This window comes from Theobroma cacao, chromosome 2, assembly GCF_000208745.1.
Source record: "Theobroma cacao cultivar B97-61/B2 chromosome 2, Criollo_cocoa_genome_V2, whole genome shotgun sequence".
NCBI lineage: Eukaryota > Viridiplantae > Streptophyta > Magnoliopsida > Malvales > Malvaceae > Theobroma > Theobroma cacao.
This window is the reverse complement of record NC_030851.1, coordinates 9,972,853-10,000,482: the sequence shown is the minus strand read 5'-3', so window position 1 is coordinate 10,000,482 and position 27,630 is coordinate 9,972,853. Positions and strand designations below refer to the sequence as shown.

The 27,630-nt window shown below is 33.2% G+C and overlaps 3 protein-coding genes across 5 annotated transcripts; 1 reads left to right on the top strand and 2 right to left on the bottom strand.

Annotated features, from left to right (window-relative positions):
- LOC18608645 (beta-glucuronosyltransferase GlcAT14A) lies at nt 8,192-13,304 on the top strand. Its single transcript, XM_007043442.2, has 4 exons — nt 8,192-9,781; nt 10,574-10,649; nt 10,746-10,861; nt 12,463-13,304. Exons 1-4 carry the CDS (start codon nt 9,130-9,132, stop codon nt 12,969-12,971), a joined length of 1,353 nt encoding a protein of 450 aa, XP_007043504.1. The 5' UTR covers nt 8,192-9,129; the 3' UTR covers nt 12,972-13,304.
- LOC18608644 (glutamate formimidoyltransferase) lies at nt 13,230-15,257 on the bottom strand. Of its 2 annotated transcripts, none has more exons than XM_018115947.1 (3): nt 15,030-15,257; nt 14,018-14,426; nt 13,230-13,847 (listed from the first exon to the last, which is right to left on the bottom strand). In XM_018115947.1, the coding sequence occupies exons 1-3, from the start codon at nt 15,078-15,080 to the stop codon at nt 13,366-13,368; spliced, it is 942 nt and encodes a 313-aa protein (XP_017971436.1). In that variant the 5' UTR covers nt 15,081-15,257; the 3' UTR covers nt 13,230-13,365. The 2 variants fall into 2 exon arrangements, with proteins under 2 accessions (XP_017971436.1, XP_017971437.1); XM_018115948.1 differs by lacking the exon at nt 15,030-15,257 and adding an exon at nt 14,761-15,023.
- On the bottom strand, nt 17,427-20,653 carry LOC18608642 (formimidoyltransferase-cyclodeaminase). Of its 2 annotated transcripts, none has more exons than XM_007043438.2 (4): nt 19,999-20,653; nt 19,054-19,479; nt 17,860-18,394; nt 17,427-17,715 (listed from the first exon to the last, which is right to left on the bottom strand). In XM_007043438.2, the coding sequence occupies exons 2-3, from the start codon at nt 19,445-19,447 to the stop codon at nt 17,886-17,888; spliced, it is 903 nt and encodes a 300-aa protein (XP_007043500.2). In that variant the 5' UTR covers nt 19,448-19,479; nt 19,999-20,653; the 3' UTR covers nt 17,427-17,715; nt 17,860-17,885. The 2 variants fall into 2 exon arrangements, with proteins under 2 accessions (XP_007043500.2, XP_017972035.1); XM_018116546.1 differs by having other exon boundaries at nt 19,054-19,457; nt 20,047-20,652.

Sequence of the window (27,630 nt, the reverse complement as noted above, 5' to 3'; positions counted from 1 at the left end):
ACCTTTGCTATCGTTTTTCTTTGAATCATCAGCCTTGACCCTTAAGCCCTTGGTTTTAGCAGCCAAGGCATTTTTAACAGGATCTTCATGTTTAAAAGCTTTCCTCTGCTCAAAGGTTAGCAAGGTAGAAACCAACTTTCATAAAGATTTTTGTCAAATCTTTAAAATCCTCCAGAAAAAAGTCTTTTGACTCAAACTCATTGGGAATACTAACCAAAATCTTGTTGACAATTCTTTGATTTATAACCTTTTGTCCCAACATTTTGAGTTGATTGACTAGTTTCAACAATTTGTCTATATACTCATAAATGTTCTCTTTTACTTTCATCTTCATAAGCTCAAATTGTCTAGCGAAATTCATTACCTGTATAACTTTTGTTCGATCATTTCCTTGGTAATCTTCTTTCAAACTGTCCCAGACAAGCTAAGGATCCTCCATATTCATGATATTCCCAAATATGGTGTTTGACACAACTAATTGTAGGCAAATCAAGGCTTTATAACGCTTTGCAACCTTCTCTGAATGTTGTTTGATATGAGCTATAGTCAGGTTAACATGCTTTTGAACAGGTAGTTCACCAGTCTTTATGACCTCCCACAAATCAAAAACCTTAAAGTATGAACGCATTTTCATTGCCCAGATAGGGTAGTTTACTATAATACCCCAACCCAAATTATAAGTACATTAGTGTATTTATAAAATAGTAAATTTGACAAATAAGTCCCTTATTCAAATTACTTATAAAATATTGGGTTTATATTGGAATAGTTTTGTGATAGGGATCTTTTTGTAAATATAGTAATTTTGTTAGTGTCATTTTAAATTATCACACGTTTAAAGAAAAACTGTTTACATTATCACGTTTAAGAGAGGAAGTTAAAAGCAATTTCATATTATCATGTTTAAGAAGAAATTTAAGTCAGTTTTAAAATGAAAAGCAATAAGACACGTTTAAAAAAAAACAATCAAAATAAGAAAGCCATTTTGGAGTAACTAATCCTAAAAAAGAAGAATAAGGTTGAAAAAGAAAGAATCTATCCAAGAAAGCAGTGATTAAGGTACGATTAGGCTTTAACTTATAAAAATTGTATTTTTGCATTGTTCGAAATAAAAATCCCGAAGATAATTTATGTTTCTTTAACTTCCTTTCAAATCCGATATTGTTTCGGTGACTTTTTGGTGGCATGATAGGTACCAATGGAAAGGTCTTGAAAAGATTTTGCAAATGGATTTTGTAGTATCATATTTAGTTTTATGGTTAGAGAGATATGAATTTTTGAAGTTAGTTGGGAAATTCATTTTTAACAGTTATGACAACCTAACTTTAAGTCACTGAAACTCCACTTAAAGTCTTTCTCAAGCTTACATCTGGTAAGACCTTAGCTCTAAATGATGTTTTACATGTTCCCAATATAAAGGCAAACCTGGCTTTTGTGCCTTTAATGGGTAAGGTTAGGGTGAAAATGTCATTCGAATTTGACAAAATCATAATGACAAAAAATAATGTGTTTATGGGTCAGGGATATTGCAATCAGGTACTTTTTGTACTTAACATTGTAAATCTTTCAAATGAAAATGCTAGTTTCTGCTTGCATGATTGACTCTATTGATTTATGGTATGGTAGATTAGGACATGTTAGCGTTCCATATATTAAGAAAACGCAATCACTAGGTTTAATATTTAGTATTAAAAATGGATGTTTTAGTAAATATGAAATATGTGCTGAAATAAAATCAACTAAGAAAACTTGTATTTTAGTAAATAAAGAATACAAATTATCAAGTTTAATTCATACCGACTTAGGAGATTTGAAATAAACTATGACTAGAGGTGGTAAACAATATTATATTATATTTATTGACAACAATTCTAGATTTACTAAAGTTTATTTACATAGGCATAAAGATGAAGCTTTTGACATGTTTCTTAAGTATAAAGCTAAGGTAGAAAATCAATTGAATAAAAAAATAAAATGAATTGGATCAGATAAAGAGGGTGGATATGTACCGATTAATGATATTTGTGAAAATGAATGAATAATTCATAAAAAAGCTCCTCCATATTCCCTTGAATCAAATGGTGTAGCTAAAAAGAAAAGTAGAACATTAAAAGAAATAATGAGCTCTATACTCGCTAGTTCTCATGCATATAAAAATTTGTGGGGTGAAGCTTTATTATCTACATGTCATATTTAAAATAGAATACCTTATAAGAAAATTGGTAAGACACCCTATGAATTATGGAAAAACTATTCTCCTAATTTAAAATATTTGAAAGTGTGGGGGTATTTTGCGAAGGTAATGTTCCTAATTTTAAGAAGAGTAAAATTAGCTCTAAAATATCTGATTGCATGTTTGTTGGTTATATTGAACATAGTACTACATATATATTTCTTGTATTAAAAGTGATGTTCTTGATAATAATACTATTTTTGAAACAAAAAGTGTTGAATTTTTTAGAATATTTTTCCATTGAGAACTGATACAATTTCTTATGCACCTTTTAATAAAAATAATTTTAAAGTACCAAATGATGATTTGAGAAGGAGCAAAAGACCAAGGAAAGAAATTTCTTTTAGTAATTATTTTTACATTTATCTTGTAGATAATGATATTTTAACTTATGCTGAGGCAATTTCTTCTAAAGAAAGTACATTTTAGAAAGAAGTTATAAAAAATGAGATTCATTTGATTTTACAAAATCAAACTTGTGAATTAGTTGATTTACCACATGGAGCTTAACTAATTGATTGCAAATGGATTTTTAAAAGAAAATTTAATCCTGATGGTTCTATTGATAAATACAAAGCTAGATTAGTTGTAATGTATTTTACTTAAAAACAAAATATTGACTATTTTGATACTTTAGCTCCAATATCAAGAATTTCATCTATTCATATTTTGTTTGCCTTAAATTAGATTTACAAACTTCTTGTTCATCAAATGGATGCTAAAGTCACTTTTCTAAATGGTGATTTAGTAGAAGAAATTTATATGAGACAACCCGAGGAATGTATTCTTCTTTGTCAAGAAAATAAAATTTGTAAATTGATTAAATCTTTGTATGACTTGAAACAAGCACCAAAACGAGGGCATGAGAAATTTGAATATGGTCTTGTTAGTAATAGATTTTCTATTGTTGGAGTTGTTAAATGTGTATACACAAAAATTGTTGATAATAAATGTGTGATTATTAGCTTATATTTAGTTTTCTACTTGTATTGATGTGGTCAATAAAACAAAAATGTTTTTTGGCTTATAAATTTGCTATGAAAGATCTGGGAGAAGCTAATATTATTTTCGATCATAAAATTATGAGATTTGATCATGGTTTAATGCTAACACAAAAGTATTATAATGAGAAGCTACTTAAAAAGTTTAGACATTTTAATGTCATACTTGTGAGTACTCCTTATAATGATAATATCCAAATAAAGAAAAATAAAGATAATAGTGTGTCTCAATCTGAGAATGCTCAGATTATTGGGAGTCCGATGCATTTGATGAACTATACTTGACCCGATATAGCTTATACTATATGTAGACTGAATAGATATATACAAAGTCCCAATCAAGATTATTGGATTACCTTGAGCAAAATAATAAAATATTTGAGAGGTACCATAAACTATGATATTTTATATAATGGATTTTCTCGTTGTATTAGAAGGATACAGTGATGCTAACTGGATCTCATATTTAAATAAGAAAAAATCCACAAGTGGTTATGCATTCACCTTTGGTGGGGGTACTATAACTTGAAAATCAGCCAAACAAATAATAATTGCTAAATCTACAATGGAGATAGAATTTGTAGCTTTAGAGTTGGCTAGTAATGAGGCTGAATGGTTAAGAAACGTTTTAGCTTATATTCTATTGGGAATGAAATTAACACCTTCTGTGTCTATGCAATGTAATTGCTAAGAAATAATAACCATTGTAAAGAATCAAACTTTTAATGGTAAGCATAGACACATTCTTTTGAGATATGACGTAGTAAAGTAGTTGCTTAAAGGTGAAATTATGTCCATTAATTATTTAAAATCAGAGTTGAATTTGGATGATCCTTTAACTAACCACTGGGAAGAAATTGATTAATGATACATTTAGGGGAATGAGACTTAAGCCAATTAAAAAAATCAACAAATAATGGTAACCCAACCTATGTGATTGAATATCTCATGAATTAGGTTCATATGGGTAATAACAAGTTATTTGTTGATAAATTGATGCACTATTAAAAATCATTGTCATTCCTATGGTGTGTAAATAGTGCAAGATTGCAATGAATGAGAGGTTGAGTTAAATTATCAATGAGTTTTATATCCCTTATGGGTAATGTATTAAACTGCAATATACATTTGATGAAATCACTTATATAAGTGTGAAGCATGATCGCTCTTATGAGAATTATGGCAAGTTCAGTAAAACACTTATGAATAACTAGACACGCACATGACTTATTCACAGAAAATCGTGTTAAACAGTAGAAATTGTGAAAGTGTAATGTGATTGATGGAAATCATATCTCACATAGAATTTTTTGGTTCATAAAAGTTACAAACTTCACAAAAATTCTGTGATTTATGTTTCATTCTATTTAGGGTTAGTTCATAATTTAAAAAGCACAAATCACAATGCATTATACTCAAATGAAATTTGATCCAGCAAAAATCTTCTTATGAGACCTTATGAAATATGTGGGGATTGTTGGAGAAATAATATATTTTGTAAGGTCTCAACGTCACACATTATCAAGGTACAAGAGAGGTGAGTGCCTTATATATGAAAACCCACAATGAGCTTATTGCAAGGAAAAAAAATTGAACCCGTGCACACACGAGATCAGTCTAAGCCTTAAGAAAATGCAAATTCTCCCTTCTCTACGTGGGAGTATACACATGGGTTAGGTCAAGTATAATTTTGTACTTTGGTATATAATTTTATTTTTCTTTAGCCTTTAGTAGTTGAAACAGTCTTAATAACTGAGTTTGTTAACCTTATCTGACTTAGTGCATGTTTAGCTAAGCAGAATTTTTGAGAAGCTCTTAAAACAAAAGTAACTTTTTAAAAAAAAAAATTTTTTTAAAAGATGAGATTAAAGAAAAGTTCCAAAAAAAAGCTTTCTCTTCTCTTTTCAAAAAATATGTCAGCTTTTCAGAAAATACATGTCCCTTTCCTCTCCCTCCCTTTACAAATCACCCTTCTCCAACGTAAAATCAGGATCTCCCTCTCATCTACCTCTTTCTACAAAGACTACTAAAATAAGAAAAAAAAAACAAAAGGCCCAACAATAGAATAACAAAATATAGGATTTTTTTTGTTCTTACAAAGATTAAGAGAAAAGAAAATCCAAAATTCAAAATTACATTTAAGTACTATTTAAAGATTTTTTCTCTTCTTCACAAAAAAATCTAATACTACAAAGACTACTAAAAAAAGAAAAAAAACAAAAAACCCAGTAACAGAATAACAAAATTTGAGATTTTTCTGTTCTTGTAAAAATTAAGAGAAAAGAAAACCTAAAATTTAAAATTACATTTAGGTACTATTTAAAGATTTTTTCTCTTTTTCACAAAAAAATCTAATGCTATTACTGTTATATAAGTTCGAGAGTTATTCTGTTTTTTTATAAATTTTTTTTATTTTAATATATGAAATTGTATATAAACTCAAAGTAGATTTGTTCCGTTTTGATTTTTTAGATGATTGAAGATGGGATGAATGCTCTTTATGGTAATTTGAATCAAAATTAAAACTTATATAATTTATCTTGTCAAACAGCTTTAATTTAAATTTAAAAGCTATTATTTTTCATAAGAATTTCATAATAGTTTTAAGTTAAAAAAAATTAAGCCATAATTTTTCTTGATTTTTTCTGATTTTTCACTAATTTTATGATGATATTTTGTAACGTTAACTTTCTGCTCGAACTTATAAATACAACCTCTCTAACTCAATTACAATACACTAACAATTTTTTTTTATTTTTTTAAAACTTTCTCTGCATATTTTTTCTATTTTCTTTGTTTTTTTGTTGGGTTTTTTTTTTCTCTAAAAAAGTCTTTTTGTTATTACTATTATCCAAAGAATAGTATCTTTGAGGATAATCGCTATAATTCTTTTTCATCGAATTTCATATTTCGAAAAGAAAAGATGAAAATTATTCTTAAAACCACTAAAATCATGCCTTAGATTTTTTTTATTTTTACTTTATTAATTTTTTATTTATTTCTCATATTTTTCTATACAATCTAACCCCAAAATGCACAACTGAACAGCACAAAACGCTAGGAAAACGAGGACCAAATTATAACACTTGAAAGTTTGAATGCCTCAGAACGTGAGGGATTCGAGAGAGATGGGAAGAGAGAGGAGAGAATGCGAGGCAGTTGAGAGAAGGAGGGGCTCGGGCTTGACAGAAGTGGAAAGAGAAAGAAAGAGGAAAGAGAACCGTCGGTAGCTCCCGAATAACAAAGGGAAGGTTGTGTTTTCTTGAGAGAGGGTAATTTGACTGTCGAAAAGTTACTGCAAAAAATAATAGTTCCATTACATCATTGTTCGTCGTCAATATTCCATTGGCAGTGACGTTAAAATCCATAACATTTATTTGAGATAATAATACTACTGGGGATTTATTTGTGACAAAAATTTTCCATCGGAATTATCTAATGCAAATTCAGACACAGACTGTCGAAAAACGAAGCCAGGAGAGGGAGGGTGTGACTGTGGGGCACCACGTGGTTGCTCAAAGTGCTACCAACAATGACGCCATGGTCTCCTCTTAAAGGCAAAACTTGGGAACGCTCCCTCATTTTCATCAGCTTATCACGTCATTCACTTTTTGTTTTTTCACCTATGAAAAAGTTGAACGTGATTTAAAAAGAGAGTCAAACCCTATTCCTCTTCGCTTCCAACTTCTTACCCAATCAAAAACCATTCAACCCACATTTGTTCAATTGATTTTGCTAACTATTAAATGCTAATATAATGAAAAGAACAAGAAGGAAAAAGGGATAAATAATACTAACTAGTATGCATAAACGAGTACAAATCATCTGCATGCTCAAAACTGAATAAAGAAAAAGACTTTTTCTTTTTCTTTTTTTATAATAGTAGTAGGTATATATATGATAAATTCTTTAAAAATTATCGGAATTATATATGAATCAAACTTTTACTGTAATAAGCATTGTTCATACAAGTTTCAATGGTTTAGTTTTCCCGGTGGGCGTAACTGATTTGTAGGGCCGTCACCATCACCATCTAAAGTTTTCAACCAAACTATACCTACGACCATTAAAGCTTTCAAGGTAATTGTTTAATAAACGTTAGGTCTTGAGAGGCACGTTGTCCCTACCCTACACACTTTGCTTACCGTTGGTTTCTGTTGAATTTTATCAACGGTGGAAATTAACTCAGAAAGCAAGCAGTAATTCCCAAGATGGTCAGATTGGTCGGAACTTTTTTGCTACTACATTCAATCAATTACTATTATTCAACCGTAACTGATTGATTGCATTCAATAAAAACGGAATATTGCTACCATCTCCATAATCAATTATCTAACATGTCTGACTATTCCTTACTATCTCCACGACTTACATGGAGATTCTAGAGACTTTCCACAGTAAATGTATTGATGTACGTGAAAAATAATACTAGGAATCAAGAAAAAGAAATTCTTCTTCAAGGCGGAATTTTCGCTTGTTTGGGTGTATAATGGATGTAATGATATTTGTTTTATTCTTTTCCCTATTACATAAATAGAAAAGAAAAAATCCAGCGTCGGCTCTGCCTTCCTTCAAATCTGATGGTCCACAAACCCCCTGCACAACCTGATTTGTATTATGATGTGATCACATCGCCACGTGTGCAGAATCTGAAGGTTGGTGTAGCTGTGAAGGCAAGCTTTTCTCCGTGGGGCTCACATCAATTTAATGCCCCAACGCCGCGCAACAGAGACAACACTGTTCAGAGTTCAAAACCGCCTCGAAAAATTTTAAGCGAAATTTGCCCGCACTTGACGGTGTTTTGTGTAAGAAGATCTTCTTAGGTTGTTTATAATCCCCACTCGCAAAAGGCAGCGTTCTGTGGTGATTAGGTCGAGAGTTGTTGAGAAGTGCAATTCACGCTTATTAAAAGAGCGTACAACAGTGGTAACCACACGGATTACTTTACGTGAATAATCTTCACTCCAGCAAATAACTAAAGCATTAAATCCATGTTTTTGCCATCAATGAAAGCAAAGCAGCAAATCAAAGCTGAAATCTCGATCAACTCTCTCTCTCTCTCTCTCTATCCCTAGTTTCTCTGTTTCATTCTCAATCTCAAAGCTCAGAAGCTGTTGAAGTAAAAGCTTCAACCTTTTTTCTTCTTCTGTCTCATAATTATTCTCTATTGAGTAAGCACTTATATTTCCGTATCACTTTCTTCATATCCTTTTCTGGGTCATTTTTGTTTCAAAGTAAGCTGCTCTACCTCTCCCTTTTGAGCTCTCGTGTATTTGAAGTATCTGAAAACTTAGACTCTAAGTATATTTTCTTTTCTGTTTCTTAATTCTCGATTTTCTGGGATTGATTCGTAATTAGATCTGGGGGCAGTTTAGGAGCAAAAAGCTGCTTTCTATTTACTGCATGCTAATTCTAACTGTTACACTTTTTTCTTGAATTCTTGTTGTGTCGGTTACTGCTTCATGCTGTATTAGCCTGTAAATATCTTTCCCCATTTGCATTTGGTGTGTTATTTTTGAGTTGATTAACCAACGTTGAGCTTCTACCTCAAACTTTTCTTGAATATCCTTCTCTTTAAACCCATCCTCTGATTATTTATATCTTCATATGGAATTTGGGTTTTTTTTTTTTTTTTTGTATTGATACTTCTCTACTTCATATCAATGAAATGATCTTTTTGCTTGAGACCCATGTTTTCTTCTGAAGAAAACTAGGCCTCAGATTAAATGTTTTTCTTACACTTAAGAAGGCGGTTTTGGTTCTCTTTCCGGACCTCCCTGCTTCTTTTTGGTCCTATTTCTTAGTAACGTTGGTGGGTTTGTGCTTGATTCTTCACGTATCTTGGGTTCGTGACCTAACCTGGAGGCCTGAAGATTTTGGGTTTTATTACCCAAAATGAGAAAGCTCTACAGGAAACTGGTGTTGATGAGAAACCCATTGACAAGTGTGAGGAAAAATGTCAATTCTCATTCGGGAAGGGTGTTTAGTGATAGAAAATGGATTATTCCATTTCTTGCAAGCTTACTTGTATCGATTACTTTGTTTTTATCTGCCATTTTTGGGTTGTTCAATGCTCCTTATGGTGGAGACCAGTTGCCATTTGACATTATTTCCTTTGCAAGAGCGGAGGACTCAAGTGGGTATTTTGTAGAATCAGATTTAAAGAAATCGTTTAACACAAGTGGCTATTCAAATGTGGAAGCACCTAGACTAGCATATCTTATTTCAGGGACAAAGGGAGATAGTCATAGGATGATGAGGACCTTGCAGGCAGTGTACCATCCGAGAAATCAGTATGTTTTGCATTTGGATCTTGAGGCTCCTCCCCGTGAAAGGTTGGAATTGACAAATATGGTGAAGGGTGATCCAACTTTTCGTGAAGTGGAGAATGTGCGCGTAATGGCACAATCTAACTTGGTAACTTACAAAGGTCCTACAATGATTGCTTGCACCCTTCAAGCAATTGCAATACTGTTGAAGGAGAGCCTGGAGTGGGATTGGTTTCTAAACCTTAGTGCCTCAGATTATCCCCTTGTGACTCAAGATGGTTAGTGCTTAAGACTTTTTCTCTTTATCTTTTCATTGTCAAGGCTGTTGCTCTTGTTGTTATCTTGTCTGTTTGTCATTATGAGGGCTTTTTCCATAGGTTTAATGTATTTAGGAACATTACTATGCATATAGCATGACATTTAGCTCTAAATTGGTCTGAGAACTTTTCTTGCTACCACCTTTTTTTTTTCTCACAATGTACGTGAATTCTTTACAGCAATTATAATATAAATAAACTTGGTTATGCACATATATGGCCTTTTAAGCTACTTTCCTGATTCTATGGGAAGTTTTAAGTTAAGGTCTAGACTTTGAAAAGAATTTTAAAGAGTATGGAAATTTTTAACTTAAGTTCTACTGAAAATTATTTTATGAGGGGGCTCAATCAATTGTCTAATGAGTTTTAGATTTCACTTGACCCTAGAGACTTTTCGAATGAGCTGACTTATACAATGGAGCTTCTGCAGGTCTGCTTAATCAACATAATTGTGTGAGATTTTTTTATGCATCTTTGACTGTGTTTTTAGACATTAGGTTGCCCCTTTTGTGAATTTCTGCTACCTGGCCTTTGCATAGGCCTATTTGAGAGACATCTGAGTGCTTGAATGATTTCCACGTACTATAATGTTAGTTTCATTTATGGGTTTCAATGTCTGAAAGAGTTCCGTCAATATGTCTCTTTTTATCATTATGACATGCATTTGTTATTGAGTTTTGGAGTGTTTTCAGAAACTTAGAGTTCTGTTGTTTGTTTGCTGAAGAATATCTGATATGTGTTCTGATTGTGCAGATTTGCTACATGTTTTCTCCAATTTGTCAAGAAATCTCAATTTCATTGAACATATGCAGATTACTGGTTGGAAGCTGTAAGATTAATGCCTAGTATATTCACTACTCTCGAATATTCCTCTTCTTATTCCCTAATGTCATCAGTTTAAATGCGTAGTTCTGTGCTTTTGCAGGAACCAGAGAGCAAAACCAATCATTGTTGATCCAGGTCTTTACTTGTCCAAAAAGTCTGACATTGCTTGGACCACACAACGCCGATCACTGCCCACATCTTTCAAGTTGTATACAGGTTGGTTATCATTTATACTTTATTGTTTATTTTGAGCACACCATACCCAAGACTTTCTCTAATCTTAGGTAGATTGTTGCCATCCACCTTTTGTTATATTAAAGGTCATAATTCATTTATGTTAATTGTGTTATCTGAAATCCCAAATAGTAGTTTTTGTCTTAAGCCTGATCTGGTATCAGCTGAAGTTAATGTTCCAAAAAAGGATCTTGTATACTAGTTCCATCTTTCGAGCTTAAGACTTAAGTTGCATTTGCTTTGCTAGTAGTAAATGCTGGAATGGAAGGCTCTTGCTGAGTGTTGTGGGTTGGCCCAACCCACGTGTTATTGCTTGGAGTAAGAAACTTCTTTTTGCATTTTAGAATCAAGTCTTCTATGTTAGAATTCCTTCCCTATCCTAATTTTGTTGTAGGGAACTGAAAAGCTTCAATTAGCTGTTGATTTTGAAAGTAAAAACTATTAATCAAAGCAATATTTTTGCCTGGGGCCAGAGCCTACAATCAGGCTTAGGTACTTATAGTTGCAAACTTGAGGGTGTACTCCATCATTCTTCTTATGTGTCACTTTCTGATTTCTATTGCCAGAGACTATAGGAAAGGTTGAAAGATCATCTAAAACGTGCTATTGCTTGAAGTTTGGCTAAGCCAACCTACTTGAGCCTTAACCTAACTCCTAACACTCAATGATTGCTTGCTGCTTTGACATCAGCTTGAACAAGCTGCATGGGAAATTTCCAAGCAGCTAGCTCTCTCACTGCAGCCTCAAATCCTATTTAACTAAAGGCTTGATGTTCCACATGGACCAGTGAGAGAAAGGAGAGTAGATCTTAGGTGGGTGAGACCAGCGATGGAGGACACTTTTTTTGTCATATGCTCTTTTATAGTGACTGCTTATAAGTGCCATAGCTAACTCATCGCAAACAAACTTGGTGAAGAACTGCAGTCCTTCCAGTTTCTGTTCAGCAGTGCTAGAGGTCAAGATGTCATCGTTATTTATCCTAAATGTTTTATACAGTTAATTGAACTGGCATTTAATTATTTTGAACCATAGGTATTATTTAGCTGTAACTTAATCCACTGCATCTCTAAAAGAAATTGATGAAACTTCCTTCTCTCGCTGGGAATAACAAATAGGAGAATCTCTCTTACCAGTTTGCTCCCCTGGGTCTTGACTTCTTTCAGTTTCAGCCTATTGAGAAAGTTTAAATACCATAAAGAAATCATTCACTTTGAATCCTGCCCATAAATTGGTTAAGATAGTACATCTGAAAGCATCTACGGACTACTCAGATCTTCAAGAATCATTATGTACTTTTCTATCGCCCACAATTCTTCTCTAGGGTTGAAAGCTGATCTGAATAACCAAATCTTGTGAACGGTTCCCATGAGCTTCCTAGTAAAGTCTCTTGGGGATTTTAAATGCAGAGTTTGGATTGTTTTATTTTTCTGATTTTGCTGGCCTCCTTGTATGAGGTTTTTTTGTCTTTTCAATATGCATATTAACAAGATACAATTGTGTTTTATATTCATTTAAATCCGGAACTAGATGACTCAATGTATGAAAAAAATTTTAAATGCTTGTTTTGCCTTTGTTGTGTCCAGGTTCTGCGTGGGTAGCACTTACTAGAACTTTTGTTGAGTATTGTATATGGGGATGGGATAATCTCCCACGAACCATCCTTATGTACTATACAAATTTCGTTTCCTCTCCAGAAGGGTACTTCCACACTGTTATTTGCAACACTGACGAATTTCGTAGCACTGCAATAAGCCATGATCTCCACTACATTGCTTGGGACAGTCCTCCAAAGCAGCATCCAATCTCGTTGTCAATGAAAGACTTTGACAAAATGGTGAAAAGCAAGGCGCCCTTTGCTCGGAAATTCCATAAGAATGATCCAGTGTTGGACAAAATTGATAAAGAGCTTTTGGGCCGTACTGGCCGTTTTGCACCTGGAGCATGGTGTGTAGGGAGTTCAGAGGGTGGAGCTGACCCATGTTATGTGCGTGGTGATGATTCTGTGTTTAGGCCAGGCCCTGGTGCTGAGAGGCTGCAGGAACTCCTAAAGACGCTACTATCTGAAGATTTTCGGAAGAAGCAGTGTTCATGATAGTGGTAAAGAGTCGGATAACCCAAGTGTATAAATGGCTGGATTCATACTTCATAGTTGTCGCAAGGGTGGCGGAATTTTTTTTTTCTTCACATACAAAAATGAACATTCAAGCTTATAACATTGTCAACTCTCCAACATATGTCCAAAATTTTGAATCTAATTTGTGTAAATAAATAGACTGCTACAACGCCAATGGACAGAATATCCTCAAGCATGCAGCTTTTGGGGTTGTAGGCTTAAACACGGTGCAAGAACTCGGTTGAGAATCGCTTAAATTAAATACAAGTTGTACGAGGTTAAAAGATTTATGCAATACAACATTTATTTGAAGGGTCAATTGCACCCTTGGTGTGATTAAGCTCTGTCAGCGGAAATTAAGTTTAGATACTTTTCAAGAATCATTTGCAGGTGAAGAATCAGTGAAATAGCCCTTTTCCACATCCAACCCTTGTTGGGCTGCCAGCGTCTCAACACTGGACTGGACCCTGTCCGCTCCAATCCGGTTTGGCTCCAGAAGCATGCAAGCTATCTCAGTTGAGTCCTCACCATGTACAAGGCCCAGTGTTTGCACCGTCGGGAGCCCGCCTCCTCGGGCACTCACCATCCTAGCAATACGGCGGGCTGCGGAGACATCTGTAGACATGATAGGCACGTTGTACAGACCAACCCATGGGCAGGCACCGATCATGGTGATGCCCCTAGATCGAGATACCCGGGTTGGGCCTTCATCGGGCTTTTTGGAGAGATTTTCAGGCATAGTCCATCCAGCCCATTGGTTGCCCATGAAATTGGGCCTGTAGTAACCAAGCTCCCGCCTGATGGTGTCCAGGGCCTTGCCTGTTGGATGTGCTGCGCCGTAGAGAAAAACTGGCACTGCAACAACATCAAAATAAAATGACAACTTCAGAACAGAAAAGCTTTTCTATCCAAGCAGTGATAAAAATTAAATGTCTTGAAATTTGAATTTCATTATAAATGGATCCTTTTCCAACTAGGAATTTTAGATGAAATAACCACAATTTAAATAGCAGAATTGGACCAACCTTGCAATATGTTGCCAATGTCTGCTGCGACAGCCTTAGCAAGCCAAGCTGCTTCATCCAAGGATGACCGAGCCAAGGGATGCAAAACAATGTCATCAACCACGCCGAGCCGAGGGTGTGCACCAGAATGCAGCTCAAGGTTTATGGCTTCATAAACAGCCTCAACCATGGTCAGGACAGTTCGTTGCAAGGGGCTATAAATAGCAGTACCAGTGCTGTCATGAACAACATATGAAACAAGAGTGTAGCGGCTCCTGTTGTACGCTCGATCCTCAAATTTGTTCACAACGACAGTTTCTGGGTCTAGCCTTGCAGCTCTTTCTATGGCATCAAGGGCTGCACGGTTGCGTGATTCAGAGACAAAGATCTTGCAGCACAGCAGCATGGATTGATTTGCAGCCTTTTTGATCTGGTGAAAAAAAAGGGAGGGAACTTATATCAAAACCTTGGATTGTGTATTTTTAAAACAGACGGCAAGCTTTGTGAGTTTGACTTAGATCAGGTCCAGCTAAGTGGATGCGAAGTTTGTTTTCTAGAAATGTTTATTATACGTTGCAATAGTATCTCCTACCAGTTACAAATTATACATGAAACCGTAAAATTAGAGTGAATGCATAAGATTCATGGGTCTTCTCCAAGAATGTTTAACCCCGTTTTAGGAAGAAAAATGCTGTCCTGAGTAGCAAAATTCAGTATGCAATTGAAAATTCCATAGCTAGAACCAATTAATAGTCAAGGCTCACAATTGAATTGGATGCGCTGGAAACTGAAAAAACCAGGAGGAAGGGAGGGATGGATGGATTGGAAGAAGAATTAGTAAATCACCGATCATCTGTTTCTCGTTTCCAAAGGGGAAACAGTAAATGACCCTGTTGTCCCATGAACAACAAAGAATACATGCCCTTTAATTAAACCACCTACCTCTGGTCTCCTCCCTGCATTTCCCAAAGAAAAAGGGGAAGAGATGTAGTGATATGTGGTCAATGTGGAGTTAGAAACAGCAGGGCCTTACCTTGCAACTTGAGCTAACATCCATTCCATCCCTCTGCTCTTGGTTTCTCATCTTCAACCCCAAAATTTCCCAATCAAACACCTTAGCACCTAGCAAATACTACAAGAGCCAAAGGGGGTTTGCCTCTTCTCTCGCCGGTTGAAACCTTCTCCTCAGGACTCAGGAGACAAATCCATATATGATGTACATGACTTCATTGATTAATAATTTGTTTTGAAAAAATGCTCGCATCGCTGCTTATGACTCAGCATGTGGGCATTTCGACAGCAGCATACAAAGATCCTGTCCCATAACAAGTCTGACACAAAATCCTCATCCATAAATAAAAACCAAAACGTTTTTGTCCTGCCAAATTTATTATTATAATCCTAATAATTTTATTTATATATATTTAAAGAGATGTACTGTTTATAAATGTGAATTTTATATAAATATTTTAATAGTTTTGATACAAGACACAAATTATTTAAAAGAAAGAAATGAATCGCAATCGTTGCTCCAAATGCCACAGATGAAAACCAGAAGTTAAATAAAAATAAGTAGACTCTGTGGGTATACTTGTCAAAATGAGCCTGATTCATTAAATTGGTTTATTTTTTATAAAATATGAGATGGATTGAGTTTAAAAATTTAAGTTTATATTAAAATCGGGTTTAAATGGATCAACCCACTAAATTAGAGAGTTGGGGTGGGTTGGGACGGGTCAGTCTTATGAGTCATAAAACTAATAATTTTAATTAATTTAATAATTTTATATATTTCAATGTATTTAATGTTTACTTATTAAATTAATAATTTTAATTTATAAATTAAATTATAAAATAATTTTATTAATAAAAAATTTATTAAATAAAATTAAAAAATAATTTTTTTTTTAATAAAAGAAGCTGACTCAATCCAACTCATGGACTAAAAAGAGTGAATTGAGTTGAAGTTTTGATAGTTCATATAAAAAATGGACTGACCTGACCTAATTTGTATTTTCTTAATCTATAAAGATTTGGGCCGGGTCTAATCAGCCCATATTGACAACTCTACCCGTGGGTCACATGAGAGAACAAAACCCAAACTAGACGCATCCAAAAGCGTGGCTTTCAGCGTAGGTTTTCGGGTCAGAAAATGGTATCCCAGGAGGTCAGAAACGGCTCCACTTCACCCCCGACCGAAATAAAATAAAGTGTCCACAGGCTGACAGGAGAGCACATAGATGTGCATAGAGTTCGGCGAGTCTTTTAATCAAAAGACCTGTGACTCTGGCCAATGTACTTCACACATTAAAGATATTTTTTATTATTACTATTGATCATGATTCTTGAGTACGTACGCCTTTGTATTGGCATCTACTCACTATTTGAGTTGCTTGGGGCTTAGAACTGATCATTTTAGTGGCATCAAGTCTGACACGTGGTTGTTTGGGTTGCAAATGTTGCTACCTCTCCAACCTGAAATCATCTTCAACCAAATAACAACTCAATTAAATGGAATAAGTTGAATTGGGAAAGGACAGGAATGGTTAGACTTTCATAAAGGATGAACAGCTCTTCTGTTAAATATCTGATATTACTATTGCAGGTCAAGATAGAGATCGTGTAGTTTTAAGTCTTCTTTTCTGACGTTGAATGCAACATCTCACTTCACTAACCGACCAACCGACGAAAAATATGTATACAGAACAGATAATTCAGCAATACTATTAGTGTTAAGTTTGTTGACTGTACAGCGCCTGTCATCTTGTTCTGCAAGCAAGATTTAGTAATATTCGAAGTAAACTTCAGAGAAGAATGTCTATCCATGTACTGCATATTTACGTTGATCAGATGCATTAATTTTTGTATGATGTTTTCATAACACATTAAAACAAAATAATCAAGATTAATGAAATGATAATTACTTTAATGATGGGTCCTTTTGAAACCCAGTTAGCCACGGGTGGTTCTTTACTCAAATCATTGCGTCTTGGATAGTCACAATATCCTGCTAAATGTTGTACTATAATATTACATGCAAAGCTCATATCCTCCCTTTCCCTTCTCCACTCTTCACAACTAAACTATAAATTCGAAAAAGAAGAAAAAAGCATTGTAAGTGCTAGGGATCTGTTGTCTTTTTAATACATCGGAAAATTTAAACAATTTTTTTGTCTGCACAGCTTGGGTAGTTGGCTTGTAATGTAAAGGCGTTAGACAATCTTTGCTTCTGTTCCGCCTATCGAGGCTTCAACTTGACAACAAACCCAACATAATCCCCTTCATTTTGCACTTAAAGCTTTTAAGTGTTAAATATGGTTAGCATATTATTTCTAATCCACCTGTGAAATCAATATCTTATTTAAGGTTCAATCGTGCGGAACGCACTCGCCCATGAATACTGCAAGCATAAATCTGACTGTCGCACCTCTTCCATCACTAATAATTTTGATTGCACGAATGTAGCAAAGTTTCCAAACAACTCTCCCCTTCATACAGGAACAAGCATTGCTCTCTTTGCAAAAAAAAAGATAGATAAAATTTAAAAGTGATATGGTTGTAACATTACTCTGACATGGTGAAGTTCCTCAGTATGTCTGAATATTTAATAGCACCAACAAAATTAATTAACTTCTGACTTAAACTTCAGACACTAGTCATCCAAAATAATACTTGCATTCTGCTGTCTTCCCTTTTTATAACAATTGCAATTTCATAACCTGAACAGAAGAGAAACCAATTGTCAAAAAACCGGCGGTCTTCCAAATCTAAGTGATGAATGTTATTGTTCATAGGATCACAACAAACTTATGAGGCAACAGAATTGCAGGAAAACATGAGATACATGATTAGAACAAAAATACCTCCAAGACCATATTTCATCCATTAGTTAGGAAGAACTCAACTTAATGTAACTTTCAATTATCTTGTCCTGTGAAAGATCAGTGAAATACCCCTTCCCTACACTCAACCTCTCTTCCTTTGCAAGCCTCTCAACTTCAAGCTGAACTTTATCTCCTCCAACTTTACTTGGTTCCAACAAATTACAGGCCACCTCAGTCACACGATCATCATGTGCAAGTCCCATGGCTTGCACTGAAGGAAGTCCACCTCCTCTCTCACTTACTTGTTTAGCAATTCTACGAACGGCAGCGATATCAGTTGAGAGCACAGGGACATTGTAGTTAGCAACCCAATGGCTTGCCCCAATAACAATAACACCTTTTGCTGGAGACACTTGAGCTGGACCTGCATCAGGCTTCAGGGGCAAGGACTCTGATCTTGTCCCTCCAGACCATTGAATACCGCCAGAGTTAGGCTTGAAATAACCCAGTTCTCTTCTGATTGAATCAAGCAATCTTCCCCCTTCATTGGCAGCTCCATAAAGAAATATAGGTACTGCAGTTACCATTTAAGGTCATCAGCAATACAAAGGGTAAAATTTTTTAGCAGCAGACAAATAAATAATATTAGCTTAAATAATTATTACCACCAAAGAAAAAATCACAATCCCATGTAATTTGAAAAGATAACGCACACATAGGAAGTCTCAGGAAAATGCAGTTTCTTTATACACAAAACTTTGATTCTAATAGACCATTTTTAAACGGGCAAGGCGACAAAGATGATATAATGATACTAAATCAGTAAAGAAAATCTAGAATCTATATTGATTGCATGTTATAGCTCCGATGTGGAAAGAGGAACTCTCTACAGTTGGTACCGTGCAGACCATGCCTCTGGCCTACTCCAGAGGGAGAGAGATTGTGCAATTGTTCATTGCAGTCATTTAAAAAGGCCAAAAAAACTATAATAAAATAACATAAAAATGCCAACTTTAAATCTGTGTTTGCTCTGCCTGACTGTAATCTTACACAATAGTTTATTAAAAACAAAGGGAATCCTTCCAGGTTCCGGGATAGTCATAAACTCACTATTCACATCAATATGGCAAGCCAACAAAATTTTTTGCGTAATCATTTCTTAAGAGTTCCAGTTACTACTTTAACACTAGTAATGGCAACATCTACATGACATTTGGTTCAAAAGGCAGAGACCTTGAAGTTTAGAGCCTATATCTGCTGCCAAGGACTTTGCAATTGCAGCTGCCTGGTCCAAGGTAGTATGTCCCAAGGGGTGAAAACATATATGATCAACAACTCCAAGTCGAGGATGAGTCCCAGAATGCAACTCAAAGTCGATGGTTTCCAAAGCAGCCTTAACAATGGCAAACACTGCACCTTTCAGAGGAAATGAATCTTGCGATGGTTCTGAAGTCAATCTGGAGACAACCGTATAACCAACTCTATTGTAAGTCACATCTACGAACTTGTTCACAATAGCAGCCTCAGGGAATAGCTTCGCAGCAGCTCGTTCTATCAACTCCAAAGCTGCTCTGTTTCGGCTTTCAGAAATGTACACCTTCCCACAAGCCAGCATCTTGTTCAACATATGTTTTCTGCTCCTCTTTCAGCTTGTAAGAACTGCCATAAAAAAGGAGGGTTATACTGATAGAGATAATGAAATGAGATAAAGGAATATCTGCAGCCATAGTTTATGGGGAGTGGGGACCACAAAGGCTGCAAACAATCAACTACAGTCAGTATGCTTACAGCTGAAACCAAACGGGAAAAATATGTAGGACAAACTGAAAAAAAAAAATGTGGATGCAAACGTAAAGGAGAACAGATCAAGCTTGAAACTTTTAGCACTACTTAAAATGTGGGACAAGGCCAACTCAATGATTTATGAAAAACTGGGCCGCAATCAAAGGCAAAGAAGAAGTCAGGATCAAGTGCTTGATATGGATACTAATCATACAGCTGCTTAACGACATTATCGGTGTATATTTGCCAAGGTTAATTACACCTATTCCCTTATACGGAAAAAAATACGGCTACTTAGATAATTGGCTTTCAGATTCAACAAAAAATTTGTTACACAATCCTTGTACAAAAAGCTAAAAAACCCAAAGAACATTTGATACGTGGCATTTACAATACCTAAAAAATAGGTCAAATCAAAATTCGATGTCTTTGGGTTTTGGGTACCCATCATATTCCAATTTAACACCCAAAGCTGCACGGATAACCCTAAACTTAAGCCTCAAAGCTTCCATTATTTCTTGGACGCTTTCATTCTCCGGATCTACAACTGGGTATTTTTCGATCAATTCCTCCATTTGCTTTATACCCTTTTGGACCCGAGTGGAAAACCGAGTCGGGTCAATTTGGATGGCGGAGCTCCACACGTCGACGCAGCCCTTGTAGAAACCGAGCTCTTCGCCTGTTTCGAAGCCCGTTTCAAGACCCACTTGCCTTGCCTCTTCTTTACCGGTTGCTATGCCGTGTTTGTAGCCTTCTTCGTAACCTTCTTGATAATGGGTCTCTTCTAGATTTAGCGATGAATCGAAAATATCTTCGGCTGAGTCCATAGAAGAGGAATCTTTCGCTCGTAAGAACGCCAAATTTGGGTGTTCCAAGTTTGTCTCTTTAGTTTCTTCTTTTGTGCGTGAGAGAATTAGGAAGTTCAATGGGGTGGAAGCCTTGCCTTGGCCCAATGGGCGGTAGCTACTTTTTGGGCTGACTTGGACTTGTACTCTTAGGAGGTTTGTTGTGCTTTGGACGGATTTTTCTACTCAGGAAAATTTAATTAAGAAAAAGCCATCTTTTTTTGTGCTGGTAAAATTAGAAATTTTGTTATGAAATAAATCTAAAAGAATAACTATAAGAAAAATATAAGAGAAAATATTTTAAAAAAAATATTTAGAGGGAGTAAGAAGATTTTATTCAAGTATATATTTATAAATGAAGTGAAGCAGTCTATTTATAGGCTAACAATTTTTTGAATCATAATCTTAATCTAATTATATTTAAGAGTTCAAATTATATTACATTTCTTGTATCTTGCCTTTTAGGCTGTTTGACTTGGTCTGTACTTTTTGGGTCATAATATAATAGACATTCACATATTTATTCATAACACTCCCCCTTGAATGTCTATTGTAGTAAGAATATGTCTTATTAAAACCTTACGAGGAAAAAACCTTATGAAAAAAAAATTCGAGTGAAGGAAAAAGAATATATAATTCTTTTCAAGAATATGATTTTGAAATACTATCTCATTAAAAATCTTATCAAGAAAAACCCAGTGGGAAAAACCTTAATGAAGGAAAAGAGTACAGTGCGTATTTTACTCTCCTGATGACTGCATTATAGAGATCTTTAAAATGATGCATTCCAATCTTTTATACAAACGTTTCAAATGTTATAGTAAGAAGGGTTTTGGTGAACAAATTTGCTAGATTGTCACTTGACTAAATTTGTTGAACACTAATTTCACCATTTTCTTGGATATCATGAGTGAAGAAGAATTTTGACGAACTATGTATTTTGTTCGATCGCTTTTAATATATCTTTCCTTTTATACTATGCAAACAGTATTATTGATAATTATATTTTATAGAATTATTTTGTTCCAATTTTGTTATTTAATATTAATTAAGTTCTTAATTTTTAATTATAATTTATTTATTTTTAGTTGTTTTTATAATTAATTTATTTTTAAGTGAGTTATTTTAATTTTATGTTATTCTTTTTAATTTAGTTATTATTTATTAGTTTTTATATTTTTTAGGAATTAAAAGAAATTAGGCTTAATTTTGGAAAGTAAGATGTTGAAAGATCTGAAAGTTTGCTTACATATGCTTCAGTGTTTTAGTCATAACTCGAGTTACAAAACTTCAAATGATGTTATTCTTAGACCATTGGAAAGCTAAGAGACAGAACTACAACTTTTATGAGATCACTTTACCCAGTTCTACCTCGAAGATAAAGAAAATCGTGTTGAAAAATAGCTAGACGTATTGTACCAGAAATGGAAAATTGTAAAGATTGACAATTGATTTTTAGGCCTCTCATTACACTTTTAAGCCCAATTAAACCCTAGATCAGCTTAAGGAACTTTAAGTTAAGCTTATTAGTATAAATAGGATATGTTTAACAACATTAGGGAGACAACTTTTGGGAGATTCAAGAAGTTAGGAGTTGAGGCTGAAACTTGGAGATCAATGCGGTAAATATTGTTTTGTTTTCTTCCTTAGCTTTTATTTTTCTTGTTACTCTCAATAGTTAAATTTATTATAATGTTATTTGTTTTTGCAATTATGAGTAGCTAATTTTCTTTTTGTAGGATTGCAATTAAACTCATATGTAATCTAAATTTTTAATTTCTTTATTGCTTATTTTTAATGGGATTTGAATTATTTATTCTAATTTGTTCTTAATGCTTTTTAATTGCCTAATCACCAGTTAAATTGATTTAGGAACCTAAACAAACTTGGGAAAGGGAGTTTAGTGTAGACTAAAATTGAGATAGTATATGATCATATTAATTGATTTGCATATAGGATAGGGATATACCTATAAGCCATATGTAGCCAGATTAGAGTTTGAGTTTAATGAGTCTGTTTTAATTTCAATTCACATAGGGATATAGTGGTTTAGTTAAAATAAATATTTTTATAATATGAGTCGAGAGACCCTTATAAATAATTTAGGACTCCAGGTTAGCAATTCAACCCATTGAAATAAGTTAAGGAAGAGAGGTAAGATTTAGATGAAGTGCGAGGGATATTGTAATCATAGGCTTGTTTGATTTGATATTTTCTTAAGTTATTATTATTTTGATTTTTCTTGTTGGTTTAAATTTTAGTTAATTAGTTTTAGTTAATCAATTAATTTTGAGTGTTTGGATAAGATTAAATTGTTCTAATTTTAGTACTTAGTAAAATTTTAGATCAATTCTCTGTGGGATCGATACTCTGCTTGCTTATATACTATCTATTTAATATGTATACTTGTGTGGTAGAATTTTAACTGACAATTATCCTCATATAACGTTATTGAAATTTCTTTCTTGGTTGACATGCCACACGTTTCTCGAATATATTAAGTTACAAATATTAACCAAACACATTCACGACTTGCTCATCAGTTGCTAAAATTTTTGCATGGTTAGAAAAAGTAACAACTATAGTTTGCTTTATAAGCCATACCTCCATATGTGAACAAATAACCTGTTTGGGATCGAATTTTGTGTGGATCAGATAAATATCCTGTATCTACATAACTAATTAAATTTTATTTTGATGCATTTGAATAATATAAGCCCATATCCATTATTCTTCGGAGATATTGAAATATATGTTTAATTTCATTCCAATGTCTTCGAGTTGGAGAAGACCTATATCTTACTAATAAATTCACAACAATTGATATATCAAGTCATGTATTGCTAGCAAGATACATTAGTACTCCAATTTCAATAAGATATGATACTTCATGACCAAAAAGTTTTTCATTATCCTTATGAGGTTGAAAAGGGTCTTTTTTTCGCATTTAATGACTTTACAATCATTGATGAACTCAATGGATATGCTTTCTCCATATAAAATTGTTTTAGCATTTTTGTAATATAATTTGATTGATGGACAAAAATTCTATTTGCCAAGTGTTCAATCTAAAGACCCAAACAAAACTTTATTTTTTTGAAGGTCTTTCATCTCAAATTCTCTCTTTACATAATCCACGGATTTTAATAACTCTTTAGAAGTTCCAATAATGTTCAAGTCATCAACATAATAATNATTCTCTCTTTACATAATCCACGGATTTTAATAACTCTTTAGAAGTTCCAATAATGTTCAAGTCATCAACATAAATAATAATTATAATAAATTCATATCTAAACCCTTTTATAAAATACATGAGCATATAGGATTATTTCTATAGCCTTTTTTCAACAAATATTCACTTAGGCGATTATACTACATGTGTTTGGATTGCTTTAATCCATATAAATATTTATTTAATTTAATCAAGTAAATTTTTCGAGAATTCAAATTTTTGTACTTTAGGCAATTTAAATCCTTCAGGGTTTTTCATATAAATATCGATATCAAATGAGCCATATAAATAGGCTCTAGATACATTCATTAGATGCATTTCAATCTTCTCATATATTGCCAGACTAGTTAAAATAGAATTGTAATTATATCCACCATAAAAAAAATATCTCTTCATATTTAATACCAAATCTTTGGGTAAAATATTGTGTGACAAGCCGTGCTTTATATCTCATAATCTCATCTTTCTCATTTCGTTTCTGCACAAATATCCATTTATATCCCACTGGTTTAACGTCATTTGGTGTACGGATTACAGGTCCAAAAACTTCACGTTTTGTAATTGAATTCAATTCCACTTTGATTGCATCTTTCCACATTCACCAATCATTTCTATGTCTACATTCTTCAATAGATGTAGGTTCAAGATCCTTGTTTTGCTTTCATAATATCGAGTTTTATATTATATACAAAATATCGTCGACGTTTGTTTACTAGTTCCATCTTTTTCCATCATGACATAATCTATTAAGATCTCTTTATTTTCACTGATTTCAGGTACTTAAATTTCTTCTGAAATGTTTATCAATTATGTCAAGGGTCTCTTATAGAGTTTCTACTTTTTCTTTCTGACCATCTTAAATATTTGCTCTTTTTTTCAAGGATTTTATCTTTGTAACCGATTGGTCTCAACGCTTCTGGCGTGCCTTGTCCTACAAGGACATTAATGTTAACAAGAGCATTTGTAGCTGGTATATAAGATTTAGTTATTCTTTTAAGTCAGTAAATACGTCTAGCAACTGATTTACTATATTTTGCAAAAAAATTATCTTTTAAACTTGAAGTTCATATTGATTTGTGCGAGGATCAAAACTAGATAATGATAATTCATTCTAAGGAATTTTCTTTTGCAGCTGCTTATTATTCTCCCTCTAATGTTGGAAAAATTGTTTCATCAATATGACAATTGACAAACTTTGTCATGAATAAATCTCCTATTGATAATTCTAAATATTTAATTATAAATAGAGATTCGTATCCAACATATATTCATAACCTCCTTTGAGAACCCATCTTTATGCATTGTGGTGGAGCAATTGAAATATATACAGCACATCTAAAAATTTTTATATTAGAAATATTTGGTTACTGACCATAAACCAATTGTATAAGGAGATTTATAATAACTCATTTGGCTTGATGCATACAAATACTGCTGCATCCAAAATGGCATGCCTTTAAGTAGATATTAGGAGTTTAAATTTCATAAGCTTGCAATCAATTGAAAATGTTTAATAAATAATTCTGTTAGACCATTTTGTTTATAAACATAAGCAACATGGTATTCAATAGTTATTCCAACTAATATGCAATATTAAAGGCTTGAGATGTAAATCCACTAGCATTGTCAAGACAAATAACCTTGATTATATAACTAGGAAAATGTGCTTGCAAATGAATGGTTGCAAATGCCAAATTGCAAGTTGATAATAAGCACACATGTGACCATCTAGTCGATGCATAGATTAAAACCGTAAAATATCTAAATGATTCACGTGGTGGATGTATGAATCCACATATAACCTTGAATATTATTCAAAAATGTAGGAAATTCAATCCCAACTTTAGCTGGTGATAGCTTTATAAATTATTTACCTTCAGAGCAAGCAATACATAAAATTCATTAGATTGAAAAATCTTTTGATTTTTTAATGAATGATAACTTTTCAATCATTTTTTTGCATCATTATTGATCCGAGATGGTCCAACCTGTCATGCCAAACATTAAAATTATAAGTAAACTTCTGGTTTACTATGAGTTTTAATTATTCTAATATTTGTATAGTTTAATTCTGAGAACAGAACGAGTAATTTTTTTTCAACACACTTTCTATTTGAGATAGTAGATGTAATATAGAGGTATTAAGTGTCTCTTTCATTTGTTGTCTCAATATAATATCTATTCAAACAAATATCTTCACAACATAATAAACTTCTTTGAGACTTAATAAAAAATAATATATCCTCTATTACTTTATTCCTCAGGGTAATAAAATATTAGCTCTTATGGAGCCTTTAATTAATCTTAAACTATCAGATATTTAATTAACATTGACTTTTTTTTTGTTGTCAAGTAGGAAAAATATTTCTTGTTTTTAAATATAGTGTGTGTTAGAGCAATGTCTGCTAAACATATATTTATATCATATATCTTAGATCCATCAATATGAGTATCCATAGATATATACAATAAGAAACTTACAAGTTAACATAAAAGAATATTAAATATAGAATTAAAACACATAATAAGAATATATCATTTAAACATATTAAAGCATTTTCATAATATAGTTATACTAAATTTACTAATTACTATTAAGTTCATTTTCAGATATTTCGATTACCAATCGAATGATCAATTCCTTTTATAGGACATGGATATTTCTGTTATCAATCATATAATCAATTCCTCATTCAAGATGGACAAATATCTTGATCTGCTATATCAACTTGGCCATGATTAAAATTATCACAAGATGTTTTAATTTTCAGTGATGCTTGAAAAAATTTAAGATGTATAATAGGTACGTGACTAATGATCTTTTATGCTACATGAATAACAATACGCTTTCTATATTCCTTTTATTCTTTTCATTATTTATCCACTTTTGGTGAGTTACAAGTATTCATCCACTTCTTGATGGGTTCTCCTCTTCTGGTGGGTTAGTGGGTTAAGGTATTAATCTACTTTTGGTGCTTTGAAAGTATTCATCTATTTGTGATAGGTTACAACTATATATCCACTTTTTGTGGGTGATCCACATATGATGGGTTATCCACTTTTGGTGGATTATCCATTTTTTTTAAGTGAGTTAAGGCATCCATCTACTTTTGATGGTAAAATTATTTATCTACTTTTAGTGGTAAAATTATTTTTAAATTCAGATAATAAAATTATCCATCCACTTCTTGTGGTAAAATAATAATTAAAATAGTAATAGTGTAAATTGTTATAGCCATCATAATTAAATGATATTGCATTCACTTCAAGGAATGGATGGATTCATGATTATGACCATAATTATTAAATGATGTCGCATTCACTTCAGGGAATGGACGGATTTATAATTTTTTTATTAGTAGCGCATTTGTCGCATTTACTTCAGGGAATGAACATTCATAATTTTTATTAGTAGCTCGTTTGTTACATTCACTTCAGGGAATGGACATTCATGGTTTTTTATTAATAACTATATAATAGTAAATTCACTTTCCAATCAAAAGGACAAAATATATACTACATAATAGTAAAATTCATATTAAGATTGATTTTTAGAGAATGGAAATACTAAAAAGATATCAAGTCACTTCCCTGATTTTTTAAAATCAGAAATCAAAACCCAATCATTGAAATCCTTTTGAAGTTTGAAGATAATGAAAACATAATAATTCTAAAACTTGAGAGATCAGAGAATTGTTCTGATAACGTGTTATGAAATAAATCTAAAAGAACAACTATAAGAGAAATATAAGAGAACGTATTTAGAGGGAGTAAGAAGATCTTATTCAAGTATATATTTACAAATGAAGTGAAAGGGTCTATTTATAGGCTAACAATCTCTTGAATCATAGTCCTAATCTAACTCTATCTAAGAGTTCAAATCATGTTACATCTCTTGTATCTTGCCTTTTAAGCTGTTTGACTTGGTTTGCACTTATTGGGTCATAA

Bases quoted from the DNA above. Each gene is read 5' to 3' on its own strand.
- LOC18608644 (XM_018115947.1), bottom strand. From the start codon at position 15,080: ATGAGAAACCAAGAGCAGAGGGATGGAATGGATGTTAGCTCAAGTTGC. The intron at 14,427-15,029 runs GTAAGGCCCTGC...TTTTTTCACCAG, and splicing joins ATGTTAGCTCAAGTTGCAAG to ATCAAAAAGGCTGCAAATCA. The intron at 13,848-14,017 runs GTTGGTCCAATT...ATGTTGTTGCAG, and splicing joins CATTGGCAACATATTGCAAG to TGCCAGTTTTTCTCTACGGC.
- LOC18608645 (XM_007043442.2), top strand. From the start codon at position 9,130: ATGAGAAAGCTCTACAGGAAACTGGTGTTGATGAGAAACCCATTGACA. The intron at 10,650-10,745 runs GTAAGATTAATG...GTGCTTTTGCAG, and splicing joins CAGATTACTGGTTGGAAGCT to GAACCAGAGAGCAAAACCAA. The intron at 10,862-12,462 runs GTTGGTTATCAT...TGTTGTGTCCAG, and splicing joins ATCTTTCAAGTTGTATACAG to GTTCTGCGTGGGTAGCACTT.
- LOC18608642 (XM_018116546.1), bottom strand. From the start codon at position 20,429: ATGGACTCAGCCGAAGATATTTTCGATTCATCGCTAAATCTAGAAGAG. The intron at 19,458-20,046 runs GTACCCAAAACC...CTGAAAGAGGAG, and splicing joins GTTAAATTGGAATATGATGG to CAGAAAACATATGTTGAACA. The intron at 18,395-19,053 runs GTCTCTGCCTTT...TGGTAACTGCAG, and splicing joins TATAGGCTCTAAACTTCAAG to TACCTATATTTCTTTATGGA.